At 36.6% G+C, this 20,467-nt stretch overlaps 2 protein-coding genes across 6 annotated transcripts; one reads left to right on the top strand and one right to left on the bottom strand.

Moving 5' to 3' along the window:
• Nucleotides 1-50: 50 nt before the first annotated feature.
• Inpp5e (Inositol-3-phosphate synthase) lies at nucleotides 51-7,146 on the bottom strand. Of its 5 annotated transcripts, none has more exons than XM_070304562.1 (8): nucleotides 6,631-7,146; nucleotides 6,076-6,500; nucleotides 5,291-5,782; nucleotides 3,917-4,135; nucleotides 2,754-3,063; nucleotides 2,117-2,676; nucleotides 1,566-2,034; nucleotides 51-1,441 (listed from the first exon to the last, which is right to left on the bottom strand). In XM_070304562.1, exons 3-8 carry the CDS (start codon nucleotides 5,769-5,771, stop codon nucleotides 1,327-1,329), a joined length of 2,154 nt encoding a protein of 717 aa, XP_070160663.1. In that variant the 5' UTR covers nucleotides 5,772-5,782; nucleotides 6,076-6,500; nucleotides 6,631-7,146; the 3' UTR covers nucleotides 51-1,326. The 5 variants fall into 5 exon arrangements, with proteins under 5 accessions (XP_070160663.1, XP_070160664.1, XP_070160665.1 ...); XM_070304563.1 differs by having other exon boundaries at nucleotides 6,635-7,146; XM_070304564.1 differs by having other exon boundaries at nucleotides 6,639-7,146.
• A 351-nt stretch (nucleotides 7,147-7,497) lies between these two features.
• Nucleotides 7,498-19,862, top strand: LOC138937896 (uncharacterized protein CG5098). The gene is made up of 7 exons (XM_070304560.1): nucleotides 7,498-7,655; nucleotides 11,415-11,582; nucleotides 11,827-13,044; nucleotides 13,165-15,321; nucleotides 15,420-15,601; nucleotides 15,917-16,238; nucleotides 16,349-19,862. Exons 1-7 carry the CDS (start codon nucleotides 7,604-7,606, stop codon nucleotides 16,549-16,551), a joined length of 4,302 nt encoding a protein of 1,433 aa, XP_070160661.1. The 5' UTR covers nucleotides 7,498-7,603; the 3' UTR covers nucleotides 16,552-19,862.
• Nucleotides 19,863-20,467: the final 605 nt, after the last annotated feature.

The following is a 20,467-nucleotide window of genomic DNA, read 5'->3' as shown; positions in this document are numbered from 1 at the left end:
AACGCAGTGGTATCAACGCAGAGTACTAAACGTTAAATCTAATACTGATACATAGATACCTTGTTTGTGCGTGCATACTTGTTATTGTGTAACAATATTGTATAGAAGTTCGGGGTTTTATAACTAACTAGCCGTACTTTATTATTATTATCAATATCTGTAGTAAAGTATTGATAGAAGTAGGACATCTCTCTCACTATCAAGAATCATTTTGTCACCCTTTTAGATTAATGTTGTATACTATTCAAAACTAATAATACAATTCAAAACGACAACACTAGTCAGCTAATTTCTATTTTTCTTTAATTGTTAGTAACTATGTATATAATTACTAATGCAATTATCCTGCATGCATAATGCTTAAGAAAAAAATATTTCTTGTGAATCCTTCTTTGAGACGATACAATGTGTGGATGTGGTCCCAATAAATAAGAATATAAACTTAATAAATGGAGATATTATCTCTAAATGTTAGCGACTAATATAATTCTATTATAATGTATTGGCCCAGTAATTTATGATCTATAATTTATAATTTATATTACATCTAAGTTAAACATGAAAACACTTATCTCAAATTAAAAGACAGTGAATTCAATAAAGGGACAACTTGACTTATAATGTTGATTAACTTTCATACATAGCGATAATCTATTTATAAATATCTTTCTTTTGATATTCATGAAATCAGTATTTTAAAATATTTTGCACAAATTCTTACAAGTTTCTTGAAATCTCTGAAATATTAGTCGAGTTGCATTTTGATAAATATTGCAATATATATGTATCAATATTTACTATAAAAATTTATTGACATAAGACAAAATTTATGAACGTCTCATTATTACTTCGTAATTTTTTGGCAAGATTGAAAGAGTGTGCCACACACACATAGTCAAATAATATTTTACTTCATATAAATCCTCATATAAGTTCTCTAATATACATGTGGCACAATACAAGAGTCGGAAATATACCGACAGTACATTTACAAAATTGTCATATCATCATTTAAATCACTAAATGAACATTTTATTTCACTGTTTGACTAGATTTTTACAATGTTCACTGATAATAGTAATCTATTATATAAATCCCTCTCCTCTTTTACTAGCAAAATATTACTTATCACTGCTATAAAAAAATGGACAGACTTAGTGAATACATAAATCCAACAAAAGAAACGTGGTATCTATTATGAAAACAATCATTTAAGCGATCATTTTCTCGTATCGCCTAAGATATTAAAAATCTGGCAAATATCTTTATTTGTATATATGTATAATCAAGAGCATATTTACACGTTTGCAATAATCCCCAATTGCTTTATTGGATCGAACAAACCTTTGAAGTTCCGAGAGAATCATCCATCGCCGCCGCACGCCTCCTAATGCCTTCCAGGTATACTTCGCGATTGAAAAGACCAGCGCCAAGCGGAATTCTAAAAATAGATAGCACAACATATAGACTATTACCGGTATATGTTATGTGTAATATACATATGAAATGACGAGTTATATGACCTTCATCATTTGATAGATTATCAATAAATGATAAACACGTACGTATCGATACCCGGTCTCAACGTAGTTTTAAAAACTCCCCAGACCGGTTTATGATCCGAGGTGCAAATACTGGGAACGGAATCGTACACCAAGTACTCTATAGCTCCGTCTTTATGCGAGCTGGCACTCTCGTGACTAACACGCCTGATGTATCCCCTGGTGTGACCCTTTCCTTTGAAAAGAATTCTATCGGTGTATGCGGGAGTGCGTTGCTTGCTGCTGGAATCAAAATTCTGCGTTCCTGGATCGTATTTGTAAGTAGGAGGAAAAGTGATAGGGGCTTCCTCGAAACCGCGCAATACAGCTCCTTCGTTTAGAATAGTTCTCAATTGATCCTTGCGCAAGTTTATCGGTGACTCTTGCGGAAAGCATGTATTCGTGATCCACTGGATCACTTCCTCTCTCGGCTGAGCTAGACGAAAGTTTAAGTCACCGCACCAAAATACGCAATCGAAATTTTGCGTTACATCTGAAAAATACCACATTTATTATTTATTATTACATGCAATGTACAAAATGCAAGATTATCGATATTGTAACACTTAGAATACCTTTGCTTTTATGCCTGGTAGGTAGTTCTTTGGGAAGGTCGAGATTTCTAATTATTCTCTTTATATCATTGACTCGTTCTTTCACTTTATCTTGATGTGCGGTCAAGTGAGCGGTGACGAAGAGAAAGCTGGTGCCGAATATCATAAGAGCTATCGCTACCGCGCCCTTCGTTCTAAACGCCGTTCCGGTTCTTGTCGAGAAACTATCTTCTTCCGGGATGGAGCAGAACCAGATCAGATCTCGTCTCAGAAATAATGCGAGATGAAGTGTACCGAGATAACTGCTAGTGAGCAACACGTGCGATGGTCCGAGTGTCTCCTGAAGAGCTGCTTCCCATTCGTTTCGTTCTGAGCACGACTCTTGCGTTCCTATAGCTAGCAAGTCGGGAACAGTCTCTATGTCGGATGGCAACATAAAATCGTTCAACTCTTTCGGCGGAGTCTGACCGTTCATGTTCCATGTGCCGATAAAAATTTTCAATTCCCGATTCGGCAATACTTTCTCGAGTTCAACCGATCCGAGTAAAGAATTGGCGGCGATTCTTCCGTGAAGAAAATTTCTGCAAAATTGAATTTGGTTGGTCATCGGAAAAATGACACGAAATATAATAACAATTATTTAAAAAAATAAATATACCTTTCTCGTGCTTTCTGAGTAGGAATCAAATTAAGTACTTGTGCGGCGAGTAATGATTGCTTCGCTAAGCTATCCATAGACGCCGTTGTTTGGCAAAAGTAACGATCTTTCTTTTTGGATAGAGCATCGTGCGACGTTGAACGTGGCTTATGTTGGATCGGTGCACTTTTAATAGATTCTGGACTAGAATGTCTCATAGAATTTGTCGGTGAGTTTACAATCAAGTTATCCGCGGATCTTCTATGAAGCAATTTACGACGTAATTGTCCCGATATACTCGGCGATAACGATCCGGAAGAAGAGTTTTCACCTGAAACAGTTTATTATGATATGTTATATATAAGATTTTGTTAAATTGGAAATCATACATCATAGTTGCGCCAAGAAAAAAAAAGATCATACATAATTTTGAAAGCAAAGAACATATATTGATTGGACAAATATATCTTGTGTCTAGAAATTAGATTCATAATAATATTACGTATTAGTATTCTAATGCCGTAATGAAACTAAATTGCTTCAATTACCGCCTACCACAATCTTAGCACTCGAATCGCAATCCAAGTTTGTTAACATTAATAATTGCTCGGCATGATTTATCAACATCTTAAAATCTTCTTGTGCAATCTAATAACACATACACATCGGTAAAATTATTTAATTAATATAATCATACATATTTGGAACTAGAATAGTCTATGCTATCTGAATCAAGCAATTTGCCATACTAGTTCCAAAGTAATATTGTGTTGTTCCAGCTCTAATACATAGATATATGTATATAAAACCTATATATGTATAAAATCATCCTATTAATATATGCAAATATCCTAGTATTTTATAATATAATTTAATTAGAAAATAGAAATATATAAAAAACAAACAATTACAGATGCGCACAAACAACATCATAGCATTAGACATATACCTGTTACTTAATACATTTATATTTCTAATCTAATCTAGATATAAAATAATTGTATAATTTTCCTAATAAAACTAATATATATATACACACAAACATTTATATTGTCAATTTAACAATTTTATAATGCTGAAGAGAAAAGTTCAATACCCCATAAGAGAAAAAAATGTAAAATAGCAAAAATATAAGAATCAAAATTTTAAGCAGCGTATAAATTTCATTGTGTATCATTTTGTACCTTCATTCCCCAGCTTTTCGCAAGCAGTTTCATGATACTGAACCATACTGTAAACTTCCATAGGATTGTAGAACTGCCGTTCCATTTGCAGGAAGAAATAAGTAATATACTTTCCTTTTGTAAAGTAATCATCCTTAAAGTATTTCTGAATTTTTTCAGACTCAATCAGATGTTCATTTTCATCTTCTGAAGATTCTTCGAATGAGTCTTCCGTTGAGTCTGCAGAGAAGTCACTATCTTCACTACTCTCTTGAGAAACTATTTTTGTTTCTTTTATTAAAAATTTGCATGTATCGTTCGTAACACTAGTATTAGAAAGATGTTGTAATATTGCGCTATTGGATTTTGTTTTTTTATTATGGCGCAATTTATCAGTATCTCCTAAATATGACTGACAAGTTACCTCTATGTTTTCCTGTTTTAAAAATGCAATTTTTGTATTCATATATCTATCTGATCCTAACTTAGAATCTTGCTCGTTTTCTGTAACATTATACTTTTGACAGTCCGCATTCTTATCATCAGCTACATTAAGTTCGGAATTTTTACTCTTTTCAATAATTACATTTTTACAATCTCTTTGCATATTTGACAAATTCTTATAATTATATTCTTCTTTTTCAAATGGACTTTTTTCCACAATTGTTACACAAGTTTCACTATTCTCAGCCGTACTCGGTGTAACTTTTTCATTAGAATTACAAGATACACTTCGCGAATTGTCAGTCTGTCTGTTATCAAATGTTTCCTCCTGTTTACAGAATTCTGCCTGCCTTTCTAATTCGTCTTTTTTTTTAAATACGTTTCGTAACTTGTTAAAGAAAGATCTCTTCCTCTTTTTTTTATTTGGACTCGACATTTTCAATGGATTATTCGTACTTTCAGTGAGCAAGGGAGAGACATGCACATAATGTGTGTCAAAGATAAGATGTTAGAGATAACTGGCTGTTATTAACTCCACGTCTACAATATAATCACAGCTCTTTGCATCAATACATACACTGGAAATGTAATGCTCTGTTTTGCACAGGCTTTAGAATGTAAAGTAGAGGGGATGTGCAAGGTCACCTGAGCATCATCAAATCATATTACACCATGTACATAAAAAGAAGAGGTGTAATACTTAAGTGGAATTAAATATGAGGTAATATTGCATCAGAATATTGGATGATTTTTATCACACCATGTTTTTTAGAATAAAATATTAGATTCCACTGCATATTGCGAATGTGATAATTTTATTATTCGATCAATCAATCAGAAAAATGCTTATTTATTAACATGTTAGTAATAGGATATTCTTAATATGTAAATTTCGTATTTCTACCTAACTCATTAATAAAACTTGATTAGTATGAGAGAGAATATGTTTACCTTCTATATAAGTACTATAACGCTGCTCCTTCCTCACTGCTACATTATTTCTTTTGATTACAGTCTCTTGAATCATCTGAACTTGGTCATTCGGAACATGCATTTCTTCCTTCTCGACTAGTACATCCGTTTGACGTTTCCCGTTGATGGAAGCAACCTCGGATTTGACCGAAGTACGACTTAACGTCGTAGGGGAAAGCCTACTGACGGTTAAGCTCTGAGGTGGCGTTCTGCTACGTTCAGTCATGGCGCAACATAGGGACAGTTTAGTGCTAGTTTGAGATCCATGTTGTGAGTTTTCTATTTTAGAATTTTTATTCGAATCTCCGTCTTTGTACGATGGTTCCAAGCAGCCGACCTTGGTCTTTTTGTTCATAAGTATGCGACAGAGAGACTTTTTCTTCTGTTTTGATTTTGGGGATACATCTACTTTGACGATATTTGAAACATTAGAGATGTCATTTCCATTGCTCTGCTCCATAATACTCGCAGCTAATGCATTTAAAAATCAGTGATTATATTTTTTTATTATTACTATTCTTCTTGATCATTTGAATATTATAAAATCAATTTGTTGTTTGCACTATAACTAGTAAAAAATTCTTTACTTGTACAGTACATATCAAAATATATAATGTAGAAAAATGTTTTCAAAGAAAAATACAGAGATAGAGAGGAATATTTCTTCTATATGTAAATGATTAATAAACTTCCACATAAAGTTAACATGCAATCTCTCTTATTTGCTGTTGTATCAAGTATATCTAATGTTTAAAATTTCTTACATTGTCACTGTTGTTATTTAAATTTTTCTGTAGAATCAATTGCAACATAATACATTATGACGTATTTTATAATTTACTTATCATCGCATAATATTTTGGTATCAGTTCCATTCTCAGTCAGCTATCCTGTTATGGAGCTACATGTTTAATGCAAATAGATACTATATGTTTCGCTCGATGATGTACTAATATTAAGTACATTGTTAACATAAGTACTAAAATATTGTACTTGAAACAAATAATACTTTTGAAGTCTGGACTAGAGTCGAAAAAATTTAAAGCTGACGTATCTATTGAATTCACATATCCTCCCAATAGCGCAGTTGCGTATTTCCGTATAGGAGGCACAGGACGAATCCATTAAACGAGTTACATCCGATAATCACATCGCTTCTCATTCAACATTTCGATCGGTTCACACAATTCTGTAGCATTTAATATATTTTCGTATACATATTTCAGTCTAATTGTCATAAGATCGAACGACGCTACTTCGATTCGCGAGTGTTTATTTCACGATACTTGTACTACATATATATGGATGTATGTATGTACGTACATACATGTAAGATTCGGCTCGCATTGACGATCGGCGTCGACACGTCATTCACGCCCGAAAATCCATAATAAAACCGCCGTGATTTGTTCGAGCGCGTCTACGATGCACTCTGACTTCAGCCTCCATTCCCGCAACGACGACGCGTCAAGCACATTGCGCGTTCTCAAGAGTCACGGGCGTACATTTCTCTCATTTATCTCTCAATTGCCGCAAATCGTCACAACACGCAACACTGCGATTACGACCCGCATCTGGCGCCGACACGATTCGCGCAGCCGTTGCGCTGCCGCAGCAGACGACGTCTGGGTCTGGTGGATCCGCCGAATTTAACGATCGACGAAACCGCCGTCGTCTCCCTGCGAGAAAGGGATGAAGAAATAACCGGAAATTCTTTTCTCGCGATAAAATACCACAAATCGTGCAGAAAAGCGCGCGAGAAATCGAGAGAACGACAGACTCGAGAAAAGATCCGCGATAGCGCACAAATGTCAAATCGAGCAGACGACAAGGACTGCCGCCATGTTGATTCGGCGCGGCAGCGCCAGGAGTAGCTAGAGTACCAGATGTCGCCGAGCATCGCTTTTCGACCGCCATATTTAATCTAGCGGACCAATAGCGGAGCGTGTAATTGGATCATCGTCACGTTCGTGTATTTAGTTATTTTTTCATACTCTGGCTCTTCCTCCCGACGCTCATTTTTAGCGTCAAAAGACATCATGTGACCAAAAGTGACAAATTGGTATATTTATCTTTAGTCATTATTTCTACTTTTTATTGTGAAAAGGTATCTTAACGTGCGACTAATTGCGCATAGACCAAACATGGCTGATCGCTTATACTTCTTCTTATCTTACACTCTATCACGTCGCACCAACGCACGCAGCGCACACATACTTTGTTAGCCAGTGGCGGGCTGCGTCGTGATAATGTTTTGTTTACATCGGGTGCTCGACGACGACGGCATCCAGGATGCTCGACGAAAATGCGAATGAAGAATCAGTCCGCAACGACAGATATAAAGGTAGACTATTTCATTCTTTTCCTGTCAAGCTTTTGATCGCGTGTCGCGCTTAAGGCGTTCCCGCGAAATTCTCGGTCGAACAGCTGATGACAAAGGGAATTTGCGCATCGCAAAATTACACATCGAAATTTGCATCCGAGTGCGTTCGCGACGCGAGAACGTAATGTGACATCGGTCGCATAGGTTTTGACGATCGGCGAGAAATATCGGAAATATCGACAGAGATCGGGGTCGACGCGCGTTTCGCGCCCGGGGAATGTTCGAGAAAGAGGCGAAATAGGAGCAGCTGTCACATCATACATACGCGCACATACACACCAACACGTGCACCCATATTTACGTCCTACGCCTTTCCCGCGAGTCCCTGCTTCCAAATAACAATTTCGAATATAGTACCCCGAGAACAGAGGGAGCGACCTTGGTTATTTATTCGCTCGATTAAGTATCGACAAATAGGTTACTACCAGCAACGGTTGCGACCTATTCTTCAAAGGCGAGTATTAAAATAAAACTGAATTTTCCGATTAGAATGAAATATTGACGTTGATTGAAAAAAGATATATATATATATGTCCTCTTGCTTTAGGAAGAAAAATAATTTTGAAACTTTGTCAAGGAGGAAGGTTCTCAAAACTGTAAACGGTACGCGTCGCAATGCGACATAAATGGTATAAATGATATACAAATTCATGATAATTTTATGATGAAGTTATTTGAATATCAATATTTTAGAAAATTTAATCGCAAGGAAATGGTTGTGTGAAAGCATTATTATAATACGTTAATAGTTTGAAAAGCTGAAATTTTATATACCAGTATATACTTTCATCTCTTTCTAATCTCTTTTTTTTTTCTAGATTATTTCATATTTAAATTTTTCTTAATAAAATCAGGATCTTTTTATTAAAGAAAGCCCGATTGCATAATCCAGACAGCACACAATATTTATAAAATATGTACAAAATATTTATATATTTATTTGAATATTTTATAAATATTTTTGTAACTTTAGATTTAACAGATCATTTATCATAAATATCATCAAAATATTTATAAAAATATTGAGAAATATTTATAAAATATTACTATAAATATTTATTTTTCACTTACCATAAATATTATATAAAAATAAATAGCCTATATTTTAATAATAATAATTATATCGAATAAAGTTTTTATGATTTCTTTTCTTGACGTAAACAAAATATATAACTACCAAACATGTATAAAATATATATATATATATATATAATTTCAAAAAATAAATAGTAAACAATATTTATGACTATTTATCATAAATATTGTATGCTGTCTGAGAAATAAAAAAGACTTTTGTACTGCGCATCTTGCCGGAATAAAGATACAAGAAAAAGGAGAACTAACGTACAATAAAAATTTTTTTCTCGACACGAGGGGACAAAATCATTGAGAGAAAGTGTCGGCCGCTCCCGTTGTTTTCCTCGCGTCTCGCGTCGCATCGGCTCTCCCGAAAACGGAAACGTGAATCGCGCCGCCAGCCGCCACCGCCAGGTGTCGGGCCGGCGTACGGCTACGGCTGCTTTGCTGTGTAGACCGGCCACCATTGTTGAAACACTGCTTTCGTTGATGCCCCGACGATTTTCCGGCCGAAAATCGTAAATTCGCTCGTGCGAAAGGACCTCGTTGCGGTAGGTGCGCGTTAAGTCCGATCGCGCGATCGTCGCGGAATACGTGCGCCGCGACGACGGTGTCTTGCTCGTGAGCTGCGCGAGCGAGATCACGACGATCGGTCACATCGCACACATCTCGGTAATAGTCGTCTGTAGTCGTCGTAGTGGTACGGGGGAGAGACGGCCTGCCCAACCGGGAAAAACGCAGTGAGACTTGTAGTGCGTGGCCATTGATTTGTACGAAGGAGAGAAAAAGAGAGAGAGAGAGAGAGAGAGAGACACGACGCTCGCGTTGTTTCTCCGCGTGTCGTAATTGTCGGTGCGATCGGCGCACATACCGGATCGCGCACGACGTGAGCCCATGGTCGTCGTGTCGATGCGACGTTAGAACGTGCGTATCGTGCGTGTGCCCGCCGGTGGCAACGCGACCGCCGTGCGTGTGTACCTACATTCATTCTCGCGCATCGTCTTCGATAGTGTGCGTGCGTGTACGTGCGTGCGATACGTAGATTCGCCGCCGCTACTGCTGGCGTGCGGCGTGAAAAAGTGCCAGGCACACACCGGTCGTCTCTTGATACGGCGCTGATTACTACTCGTGCGATATTTGTGAAATTACGATCACGCGCGCGCGACAGCGCGATACATCGTCGTGCACGCATCGGCCGGCGGTGACACGCGGCTACTCCGAGAAAAAAACGGGCGCCACCTCTCTGTGTCTCATTCGGATTAGACGTCTCTTTCTTTCTCTCTATCCAGTTCTCTCTCTCTCTCTCTCTCTCTCTCTCTCTCTCTCGTATTCCATCCGAGCTCGCGCGTGCAGTGCAATAGCATTCGCGCGACGACGCTATCGATGCGTAAAGTGTAGTTACAGTCGCGCAAGTGTACAGTGTATGTACGTATACGAAGTGTGCGGTACGCGATAAACGTGTCCGTCGTTGCTGTTCGCCTTTCGTGCGCTCTGTCCGCTCCCTCTTTCTACATCTCTCTCTCTCTCTCTCTCTCTCTCTCTCTCTCTCTCTCTCTCTCTCTCTCTCTCTCTCTCTCTCTCTCTTCAAACGGTGTGTACGCGCATACGTGCGTACGTACCACCAGAATTCGCAAAACGCACGCCACGAGTTTGCAAGGTACGACGCCGATCAGCGACGATCGCGAGTAGCGTGCGATACCGGAACCGAGTGCCTCGTGGATGACGATGTCGAACAAGATCGACCGTTTGCAGTCTCGCGGCGAACCGTTAGACACGTTTTCACATCTAAGCGATCGCCGGTCGACACCGCGATACTTGCACTTGAATTTCTGCGCTAATCTTTCTTCCTCTTTCTTCGTGAACGCGCAAACATCGATATCCCGATCACGATAATCGCCTCCGTTATCCCCTAATTAGCAGATCGCCGATTAATCTGCGATCGGGTTATTCGCACGCTCCTGCGACATCCTGAGAAAAAGTTTTTCGCGTGAACGCTCGTGCGGTAAAAGCTCGCGAACGGACACATCGCGGAGTATGTTGCTCTCTTTTGTGACGGTTAAACGAAAGTGTGCGAATGAATGAGTCGCGGATATGTATACGATAGATGGTTTGATAGTCAATATCGATGGGTCGTATGAATAAAGGCAAAAGGTAGAAGCCTCAAACATGTGTTTTAAAGTAACGGGATGGAAAACGTGAAAAGTGTATTTTATATTTTCTACAAACGTTCTCTTGCCTTTACTACAAAATACTTGTCTTGAAATATTTATCCTGATAAATAAGAGTAAATATTTTCTATATTTTATTCATACGAATCAATATTCTCAATCGGAATACAAGCTGCTCTAGGTTGCGATCTGTTAACATCAATTTGATAGTTTATCATTTTGTTAAGGAACATTATTGCTTTGCTCGAGATTGAATTACAGTTATTGTACATTAGAAGTGTGTATGTAAAGGATGAAGAAGAGGTACTTCTTGCATTCTTTGAAATTGTGTAAATTTTGTATCACGATGTAACTATTTATTAGTAACAAAGCAGCTCGTTTAGATCGATTAAAATATCTATTGTATAAACATATGGAAGATTTATGTATAATTTGTGAGAAAAAGCGAGAAAGAATGTTTCCATTATGATTACAGAATCTCTGCATGTATCTAAACGTATATCACAAGAAGAAAAGTTTAAGTTTCTGGATGTAGAGCCATATTACTTCTACTCTCAAAATATAAATGAACGAGATAATAAAAATAATCCAGATCTTCATTATGGTGTGAGTTGTCACGACCCTTCTATTGTTCCCAACAATGGTAAAATATAATTAGTTTTATACATATGTTTTCTATTAAAATCAAATAATATATTTTATATTAAAATATAAAAATTATAATAATATATATTATGTAATTGCAAAATAAATTTGAATACAATATCTAAGTCTATCTAATCAATCTGTTGTTTTTTTGACAATTTAAGCCATATTTCTTAATTTTCTTTACAATCTAATCAAACTGTTATTATAAATATAAATTATAATTAACTTTTTATTTCTAGGACTACACATATTTGACGTTGCGCCACAATGGGCGCTATCAAACAATTTGCAGTGGGTTGATTTGCAAGCATTGGTAGCACATAATACTGTGCAGGCTATATATGATTTACATAACAAAGGGAAAAATATCACAGAAGCTAGTAATCTAAGTTCAATATATTCTACAAAGTTATCGCAAACGGCAGGACACAATGATAGGATAGTGAATTCTAATGTACTAATTAGTACGGTTAATGAATCATTATCCAGACAAACGAGAAAATTGCAGAAGGAACAAAACATTAGGCTGGATAACTGTCGGAAGGATTTTGGTGTAGAGACAGAACTTGAATTATTAGATATCAATAAAACGACGAAATCCATATATTCGTTTACAAAAAATCAAACCAAAATTTTGCCTGAATCGCGGAAAGAAATTTATTATGATACAGATGTTAATTTTTTTAGTTGTGTGTCAAAGCATTCAATTAACACGCAAAATATTGCTGAACTGAAAATCGCATTGAACAATATTGAGCGTAGTAAAGAAAAGGAAGTTTGCGACTCTGGTAGCACCATTTCTGTAATCGATAATGAGCCACTTGATTTAGTAATAAGTTCGAAAGAAAGTATACAACACAGCCATATTTGTAGTCGGACGAAAGATCGAATCTGTAATTATCCATACTCGTCAGTTTGCGATAAAGGGACACCTCTGGTGGATGATGCCATTTTAAGACGGATAGATCATTCCCCTAATGTACAGAGTTATAACGCAGAGTACAAGAATATAGATTATGGTTTATTGAAACTTTCTGATTTAGATGAGTTGTCATATAATTCAAACAAAGATAAAGAATTATTGAAAACCATCAGTAAGTTGCATACTAACAGTGAAATAAATGGAAAAACTGTAACAAATGATTTGAAACAAGAGAGAGTGCATATTTTGGATAAGTATGTCACGCATGTATTACCACCGCGCTTAAGTAGTGACAGTAAAGCATTGTCTTGGACACAGTCTAATGTCAAATGTAACAATATCAAGAAAGAGTGCTGCACTAAGGAAGAGGCACACAAGTCAGAAAATACTGATCTGGTGCAATTAACTGCCTGCATCCCAAAATTAAGCAACTGGCCGTGTTTCGAAATGTCAGGACAATATCCAGGTCATAGCCGACCACCGGTTGGCACACCTCCACCGCAAACTGTCTGGAACCATCTCACACAGGGACAAGGTAATTTAAGTTTCCGACTATATCGAGTTACTTTCGCCGTTACATTTTAACATTTTACAACGCTATTCAGTTAATATGATAAATTAATATGATAAATAATCATGACGATTGTATTTTCAGCTCTCAATATTCACCCAACTTTGTCCGGTGCCGCATTGAGTACAGCTGGGTTCTATACACATCCATCTATGGCGCGAGCATCCCATCTACCGTCTCAACTTACTCCTCAACTCGCTCATACGCAAGCACCGCCGACATGGCACACGCCTACGGTCCCCTCGAAAAGTGTCATGCCGACTAACACACCGGGCACTCCCTTGTTCAATTTACAAATGCTAGTAGACAATCGGCCACCAAATCAAACTCAATATAGAAATTCGCCTGGCTCGCAGAGTACACTAGATCTTTCGTCCACGTCGGAGATTCCAGAGAATTATTCTCGAATAACTCAGGATATTCCCATCAGTTTGACTGCAAGAAACGTGGACAAGGGCAGTCGAAACGGTAACATAATCTCACCGCCGATACCGTTGAACGGAGAAACCTCGTCGGACAGCGGAATCAGCTCCTCCGTACCAACACCGAACTCCGTCAGCGAACCAGTCTCACTATCAACGAAAGAGGTTATTACACCTAAAATAACGGTGAAAAACTTTGAGAGCAATCTAAAGGGAATTGCGAATCTTCACGATAAGATTAAGGAAATAAATGTAGATAATTTTTCGCAGAAAGTGATAAATTTGCCGCCCAGTGTGACGATAGAAAGAGTGATCGCGGACAAAAAGGAGCTCGAAACTCCTGTGAAACCTAAGGACACGCTGAGTGTTATCGCGCAAGTGCCAAGGAATGTCTTACCTGTTATAGTCAATCTCACGTCCAAAATGGAAAAGGACGTCACGGATAGTCCTAAAAGAGAATCCTCCTCCGAGAGAGACAGAAAGCATGACGAAACGAGCGTGAGATCGCCTAAGAATTTACCGAAGAGAGGAAAAAAAGGTGTCGATTCTCTATTAGAGAAATTAGAGGGTGGGAATAAGAAGCTCGGGAGTACCGAAAATATCGGTTCAGTGATTGTGATGCCAATAGAGGAGAAGGATACGTCTAGTGTTAAAAGTATGTCGCCGGAGAGACAAAAGTCTAAATCGCCGAATCGCGAGGATGAGGTTGTGTCGCCGGCTTTCAGCAATGACGATTCAAACGACAATACCAAGCAGCGAAGGAAAAGAAAACTTGAAAAGCCTGTAAGATTGAGTAAGGACTCGAAAACGGAAGTCGAAGATATGGAACTCGAGCCTACTGAACCTACGGAATCGAGAATTATCGATTCGGTATCGGAAGAGACGATTAGCTCCGCACCAATGACTGACGTTAAGACCGAAGAACAGATTGCTAGAGGAGCGGAAGAGAGAATATCAGACAAGACAATAGCGGACGAGAATGCGGATGAAATATCGGAGGAGAATCAGCCGATTCGAAGGCGAAGAAGTAGCGAGGATACTGCGATTAGTAATTTGACGAATCCGGCGAATCAGAGGGTACGAAGAAAATCCAGTGATGATGCGTCATCCGAGTTGTCCAAGGTGACGAGTCCGAAAAATACGAACAACACAACAACATCGACAACAACGAATGCCTTCGTTGAGGTCGAATCAGAATTAGCAAAGATGTTCGCCGGGATCGTGGAAGCGGATTCAGATGTCAAAAATGAAGAATCAAAAGCGGAACTCGCGAGTGCAGAGATTCAGGGCGATAGCGACGCTGCGAAAATCGAGGGTCTCGAAAATAGTTTTCTGTCAACGACAATGGATTCTCAGAACGCTCAGAACAATCCTATTGACGTTTCTTCCACTGTGGATACAAAGTTGTCGGGGAAAAAGGGTAAAAAGGGCAAAACGCAGGGCAAAAGGAAAATATCCAGGTCGTCGGAGAATATCTTCGGCACAACGAGTGATTCTCTACCGAAGGAGACGAAGAAGAGGCGGATATCCAAAGGTTCGAAGAAACAGGACCAAGCTTCGAAGAAAGCAAAGAAAAATACCAAAGTCGACGGCCTCAGAGAGATGGCGTACGATTCCGGTTCGAACGCGAGTTCGATCAGATCACGGGGCCCAGTGGTCCATGTGGAAGGCCCTAGAGACAGTCCGTTGAGTATCCAAGTGGTCAATGCACCGCGGGAAGAAGAGGAGGAGAAAACTAAGGAGAAACGGAAAAGTGTCGGTAACGGAAATGGAGGCCGAAGTAAGAGGCTTAGTCATCAGAACGATTTAGATTATAGAGGTGCGTACATATGATGGAAAACTGTTTCTACATTTTTGTTACATCTTTACCAAACACGATTTACTTTATTGCACATTTTTCGTTATAATTTACCACAGGTAAAGTTAGTAAGGCAGGTCTCTTCAGCTCAACCTTGTCGTCGCGATACGATGCGCACACCACGGATTCGACCTGGGTCTGTGTATTCTGCAAGCAAGGTCCCCATTCTGTTATACCCGGAGATCCGTCCAGGCCACATCCGAATCTGGCCGGACCGCACATTGCAACTGGAACATACACAGTATGTACTTTTTTCGAATGACAATGCTTTAATATTATATGAACTAGATATGTTAAATTTGCGTCAAGTAAACAATATGTATATTTTCATGATAATTAATTTTTTTATCTATATAATTATTATACTTTTAACTCCATATATGTTTAACTGATTCTATCATATCGAGCTTAAGTGCTATTTTTATACAATATTAAAGTGATAAAATCAAATGTATTTGAGAGCGAAACATTTAGAATTAAATGCCACGTTGTACATGCATGGAAGCGAGAGGTTGCACACTAGTAATACAAATATAAATATGATAAATATTCGTAGGTTCCAGCAGGCGTGTTAAGCGACTTATTTGGACCATACTTGATCGGCAAGGAACGGTTGGAAGATGGTATTTTATCGGCCGATGAACAAGAGATTACGACGGAACAGAAAAAAGGCGGCAAGAATAAAAGAAGTTTGAGGTACGCGGGTCTGGCGGATCAATTCTCCGCAAAGATGGGCAAGAAGAAACGTAATTCTATTGAAAGTAATACAAACACTATCTTCACCGGTATGACTCTGCATCCCGGTGGAGAGGAGCAACGATGGGAAGTATGGCTTCACGAACAATGTGCGGTATGGGCAGCTGGAGTTTATATGGCAGGTAAGACATCACAAGTAATGGAAATACATGTAAAAGAGTAAGAAAGTAAGACAGTGGAGCAGTATACGAATATTAAATGAATAATGAATACGAAAAATGTGTTTTGGCAGGCGGCAGAGTGACAGGATTGCAAGAAGCGGTATGGGATGCCGCCAAGTCAATATGCGACTCCTGCGGCTTGACGGGGGCGAACATTGGTTGTGTGAAACGAGGTTGCAAGGCTGTTACGCATTATCCATGCGCATTGACGAAAGGTTGGCATCTCGACACAAATCAGTACATACCTAAGTGTAATCTCCATCGAGTTACGTGAAACTCCGGTGAGTCTGTGAACATAGGCTAATGTGAAAATTAGGTCGTATTCACATTATATCACATTGAAAACCGGCTTTAATTAGATGCACCGACTAAAGGGCAATAATGTAAGAGACTAAATATATAAATCCGTTTTTATGACTGAAGATAGCCTTACTAGTTAGTAAGGTATATTCTAGTTGACAAAGCGCAGGAGCAAAACATCTTCATACGTGATACAATAACTTGATATGTAATAAAGTTACAAGATTAATTGGAATATAATAACAGATGCTGAAGAGAATGATATAATTGAAGTAACTATAAATAGATAAAATCTAACAGATGGTTGATTCAATATTCTATCTCCTCTAATAGATATAAATTTATCTTATTTAATGAAATAAATATGAGATGTTTTGAAATTACGCTTTGTATTATTCAACTTGTAAGTGTGTATCTGGAGCGTGAAAGTATAAATGTGAAAGCAGTTATACTAATTTCCAGACATCAAGTGTAGAATCAATATGCTCGAGAAAAATATTTTCCAATGTACAAGATGTTTAAACAACAACGCTATTAACTGTCTCTGAGAATTGAAAAAAAAAAGAAAGACAAAATAAATGACGAACGAAAGTGAAGAAATAGAAACTATTCTCAATTATTGAATTTAACTGATTTTCTTGGCCTGTGGCCTTGAACAGTGGCCTTTTCGACTTAATATAAAAAAAGCAAGATTTTTTAATTTTGATTCGATAGAATAGACGGATCGCTATCGAGGAATAACGATAATAAAAAAAGAAGGCGTTTACTTTTTTATTCACATTTACGAAAAAACATTACAGATTTTCTTAATAACATCATGTACGCAGGAATACATAAATAGGGCATATTGTACTGAATGTTATCGAATTCAAAATTTGTAAAATGTGGCAGCCATCAAAATTGAATACGTTTAAATGCAGTAAGATGAGTAAGTTCAAGTAACATATAAGTGAAAATTGAATATCTGTGTGGTTTTTTTTTTTCACGAACCTCGAGCATGTAAGACAAGTGTTCTCTAATGGATGTAAAAAAAGAAAAACATTGTATATATAAAAAAAAATAAAGAAATTATACATATTATTAAAACATTATGATTTAAGATTTTACTAGGGGTTTAAAAATTTTTTATTTATTATTCTCATGAGAATACATGCATGTGTTTCATAATAGAATTGTTATGTGTAATTAATGTATTTTATTTTCTTTTGTTTGTGTGTCTACATGAATCATTATCTATACATGTGACTGTCCATGTAAAATTCAATCATTTTTTGTTACATTTTTATTGATATTTTTTTGTAAAGATGCTTTATCATGCAAATTTTAATTTTTGCATGTCATAAATCAACAATTTCTTAAAGAAAAATATTTTTATGCTTGGATAGAACTAAATGATTAAGATGAGAACACTTGTAAAACTTTATTATCTCTGTAATTCTAATATAATAAGAAAGAACAAAGAACATACGTCTCATTGCATTCAATGGTACGTTCTGTACATCGTCATACTCACTGTCATTTTACTAATGCATCTGTATGGTCGTAAAACCAATGATTCAAATCCAACGTTCTACATGTATGATTTACTGTTAGTGATTAAATTGACAGCTATATGTATTATTACGAAATTTGTAATAATTATATTGCTGATTTATATATATATATATATTATATATTAATTTTTTTCATATTAATATTGTGGTCATCTTTGCTGTCATTGTTGTTGTCATCGTTTTCATTGTACTTTATCAGAGTGTGAGAGAGGCAAGTTTTTGCTATGATAAATGTAAGAACATTAACAAGCGATTTTTTTGCTGCATCAAGAAGAATTATATAGCAAAAATCAGGAAAATTGTATAAAAATAATATTATATAGAATAATGTATACAATGTGTACATAATATTAATTTGCGTAGAGGAAAAGATATATACATATAGAGATTACATGTGTGTGTGTGTGTGTGTGTGTGTGTGTGTGTGTGTGTGTGTGTGTGTGTGTGTGTGTGTGTGTGTGTGTGTGTGTGTGTGTGTTTGTTTGTGTGTGCGTGCGCGCGCGCGCGTGTATATACACACACACACACAATATATATATACACATAGCACACAATATACACATCAAGTATATATATTGAAAATAGTTGTCACATCTTTTCCCACAGTACAGAGTATGATATAAATTAGATATAATCATTTTCAAATAGTAACTATATATTCGGAAATGGAGATAAAATTATTGAGCGTAAAAAGATTCATTGTACATATATAATGCATAGCAACAAATGTAAAAAATATCTCTGAAGAAATTTTATTTAGAGACTCATATTAACTGTTTCGAAAAGATAATAATAAAAAATATGACACGTTTACACTTCGAGAAAAAGTATACTAAGCCTAATTTTCTTTTCACGACACTTTTCGAGACATCACTTTCGACGCCTCTCGGTATTAAAACGGTCTTTGTATAAAACGGATGCGCGCGGATACAGCCAAAAAAGAATACTACTTAGATAACTGTAATAAGAGAGATATTGAATTGTAAACGAAACGCTTATACTCTACAATTGTGTATGAAAAAGGGAAACAAAAATTTTATCATAGAAAAATAATTGTAAAAAAAAAATATATATATATATATATTAATCTTATTACTTGTGATACAAAAAAAAAGAAAGAAGACAAATTCCATAGTGAAACGGTCCGACGAATGAGATATTCCAATCATTTTTTCATCGTCGAAAGACTCTGCGTACACAGAGCGGTTGCGTGCGCGCGCGCGCGCGCATCCTCATGTACAGTAGAATTTTTGTAGTAAGTCAATAATATAGGATTGTATACATATTATCATTTAGATCTGTATCTTGTGGATAGATAAAGTCTAAGGATACAGATATTGCACCACCAAAATTGTAGAGAATCCCTTAAGAACAATCTCTCTCTGTACGCAGAATCGTGCGCGCCGAAATTGCGCTATGAAAAAAAGAAAGTGTTTTCGCGTTTATCATTTCGACAATTTGTATAAATGGGTCATACTTGGCTTGTAAATTGCACGTCGATGGTGAGAAGCGTAAACGCGAGACGCCGAGATGAGGATAGTCAAGCGCAGAGAAACCTGAATATCACAATGCCTAAGTAATTTGTATAAAAAAAAAGATAAATCTGTAAAGTAAAAAAAAAGAAACTGTTGCGTCGTGATATGTGGGTGTAAGAGAAAAAAAATAGCGCGAGATAGAGGCAGCAAAAAAAGATGCATCGTATAGTATCGTTAAATGCGAGAACAAAGAATTATGCATCTCTTTATTCCTACTCTTCGTATATTTCGTTTTAAGTTTAATTTTTATCTTAGAGTTCTTTTTGTTTCTCTCTTTGAGTTTCTCCACTCTGTCTCTCTCTTTCTCTACTCTTCTCCCTGCCTGTGACTTTCGTCTGTCCTACGTATTTCTCTTCTTTCGAGTTGGATGGATGTACCTATTTTTTGTGACCTGGTTTAATGTTAATAATTATTAAGAAAAACAAGATTGATTAAACTCTATTTAATAATATGGAATGATAGAGAAATCGCGACGAGAGAGAGAATTGTATTTGAGATCAATACAATAATACGATTAAGTATACATCTTTGTGTAATATAAATATAATAAATAAAAACACGCTATATATATCTATACATAAATATACATATATATATATAATATACTGTAAGCTATATTATAGGTAAAATTCTCTCCTAACTGTAATCCCGATAACTACAGCAATATTGTAATAATGATAATCTTTTTTTATAATAACGAAACAATATGATATTTATTAATGCAAAAAACATTTTATCATAATTCGATTTAAAAGATTCTTATTCAAATATGATGGGAGTTGCAAGTTGACAATTTATATAG

Source organism: Polyergus mexicanus, unplaced genomic scaffold (assembly GCF_030449975.1).
Source record: "Polyergus mexicanus isolate NDT 795.1 unplaced genomic scaffold, iyPolMexi1.0 SCAF_11, whole genome shotgun sequence".
Taxonomy (NCBI): domain Eukaryota; kingdom Metazoa; phylum Arthropoda; class Insecta; order Hymenoptera; family Formicidae; genus Polyergus; species Polyergus mexicanus.
Note: the sequence above shows the minus strand (reverse complement) of the source record. Positions and strands in the feature narration are given on the sequence as shown.

Excerpts from the sequence above, each read along its gene's own strand:
- Inpp5e (XM_070304561.1), bottom strand. The coding sequence starts at position 4,775 with ATGTCGAGTCCAAATAAAAAAAAGAGGAAGAGATCTTTCTTTAACAAG. Across the intron at positions 3,064-3,916 it reads CGAAAAGCTGGGGAATGAAG|GTGAAAACTCTTCTTCCGGA; the intron begins GTACAAAATGAT and ends AAACTGTTTCAG. Across the intron at positions 2,677-2,753 it reads ACTCAGAAAGCACGAGAAAG|AAATTTTCTTCACGGAAGAA; the intron begins GTATATTTATTT and ends TCAATTTTGCAG.
- LOC138937896 (XM_070304560.1), top strand. The coding sequence starts at position 7,604 with ATGCTCGACGAAAATGCGAATGAAGAATCAGTCCGCAACGACAGATAT. Across the intron at positions 7,656-11,414 it reads CCGCAACGACAGATATAAAG|AATCTCTGCATGTATCTAAA; the intron begins GTAGACTATTTC and ends TTATGATTACAG. Across the intron at positions 15,602-15,916 it reads TTGCAACTGGAACATACACA|GTTCCAGCAGGCGTGTTAAG; the intron begins GTATGTACTTTT and ends AAATATTCGTAG.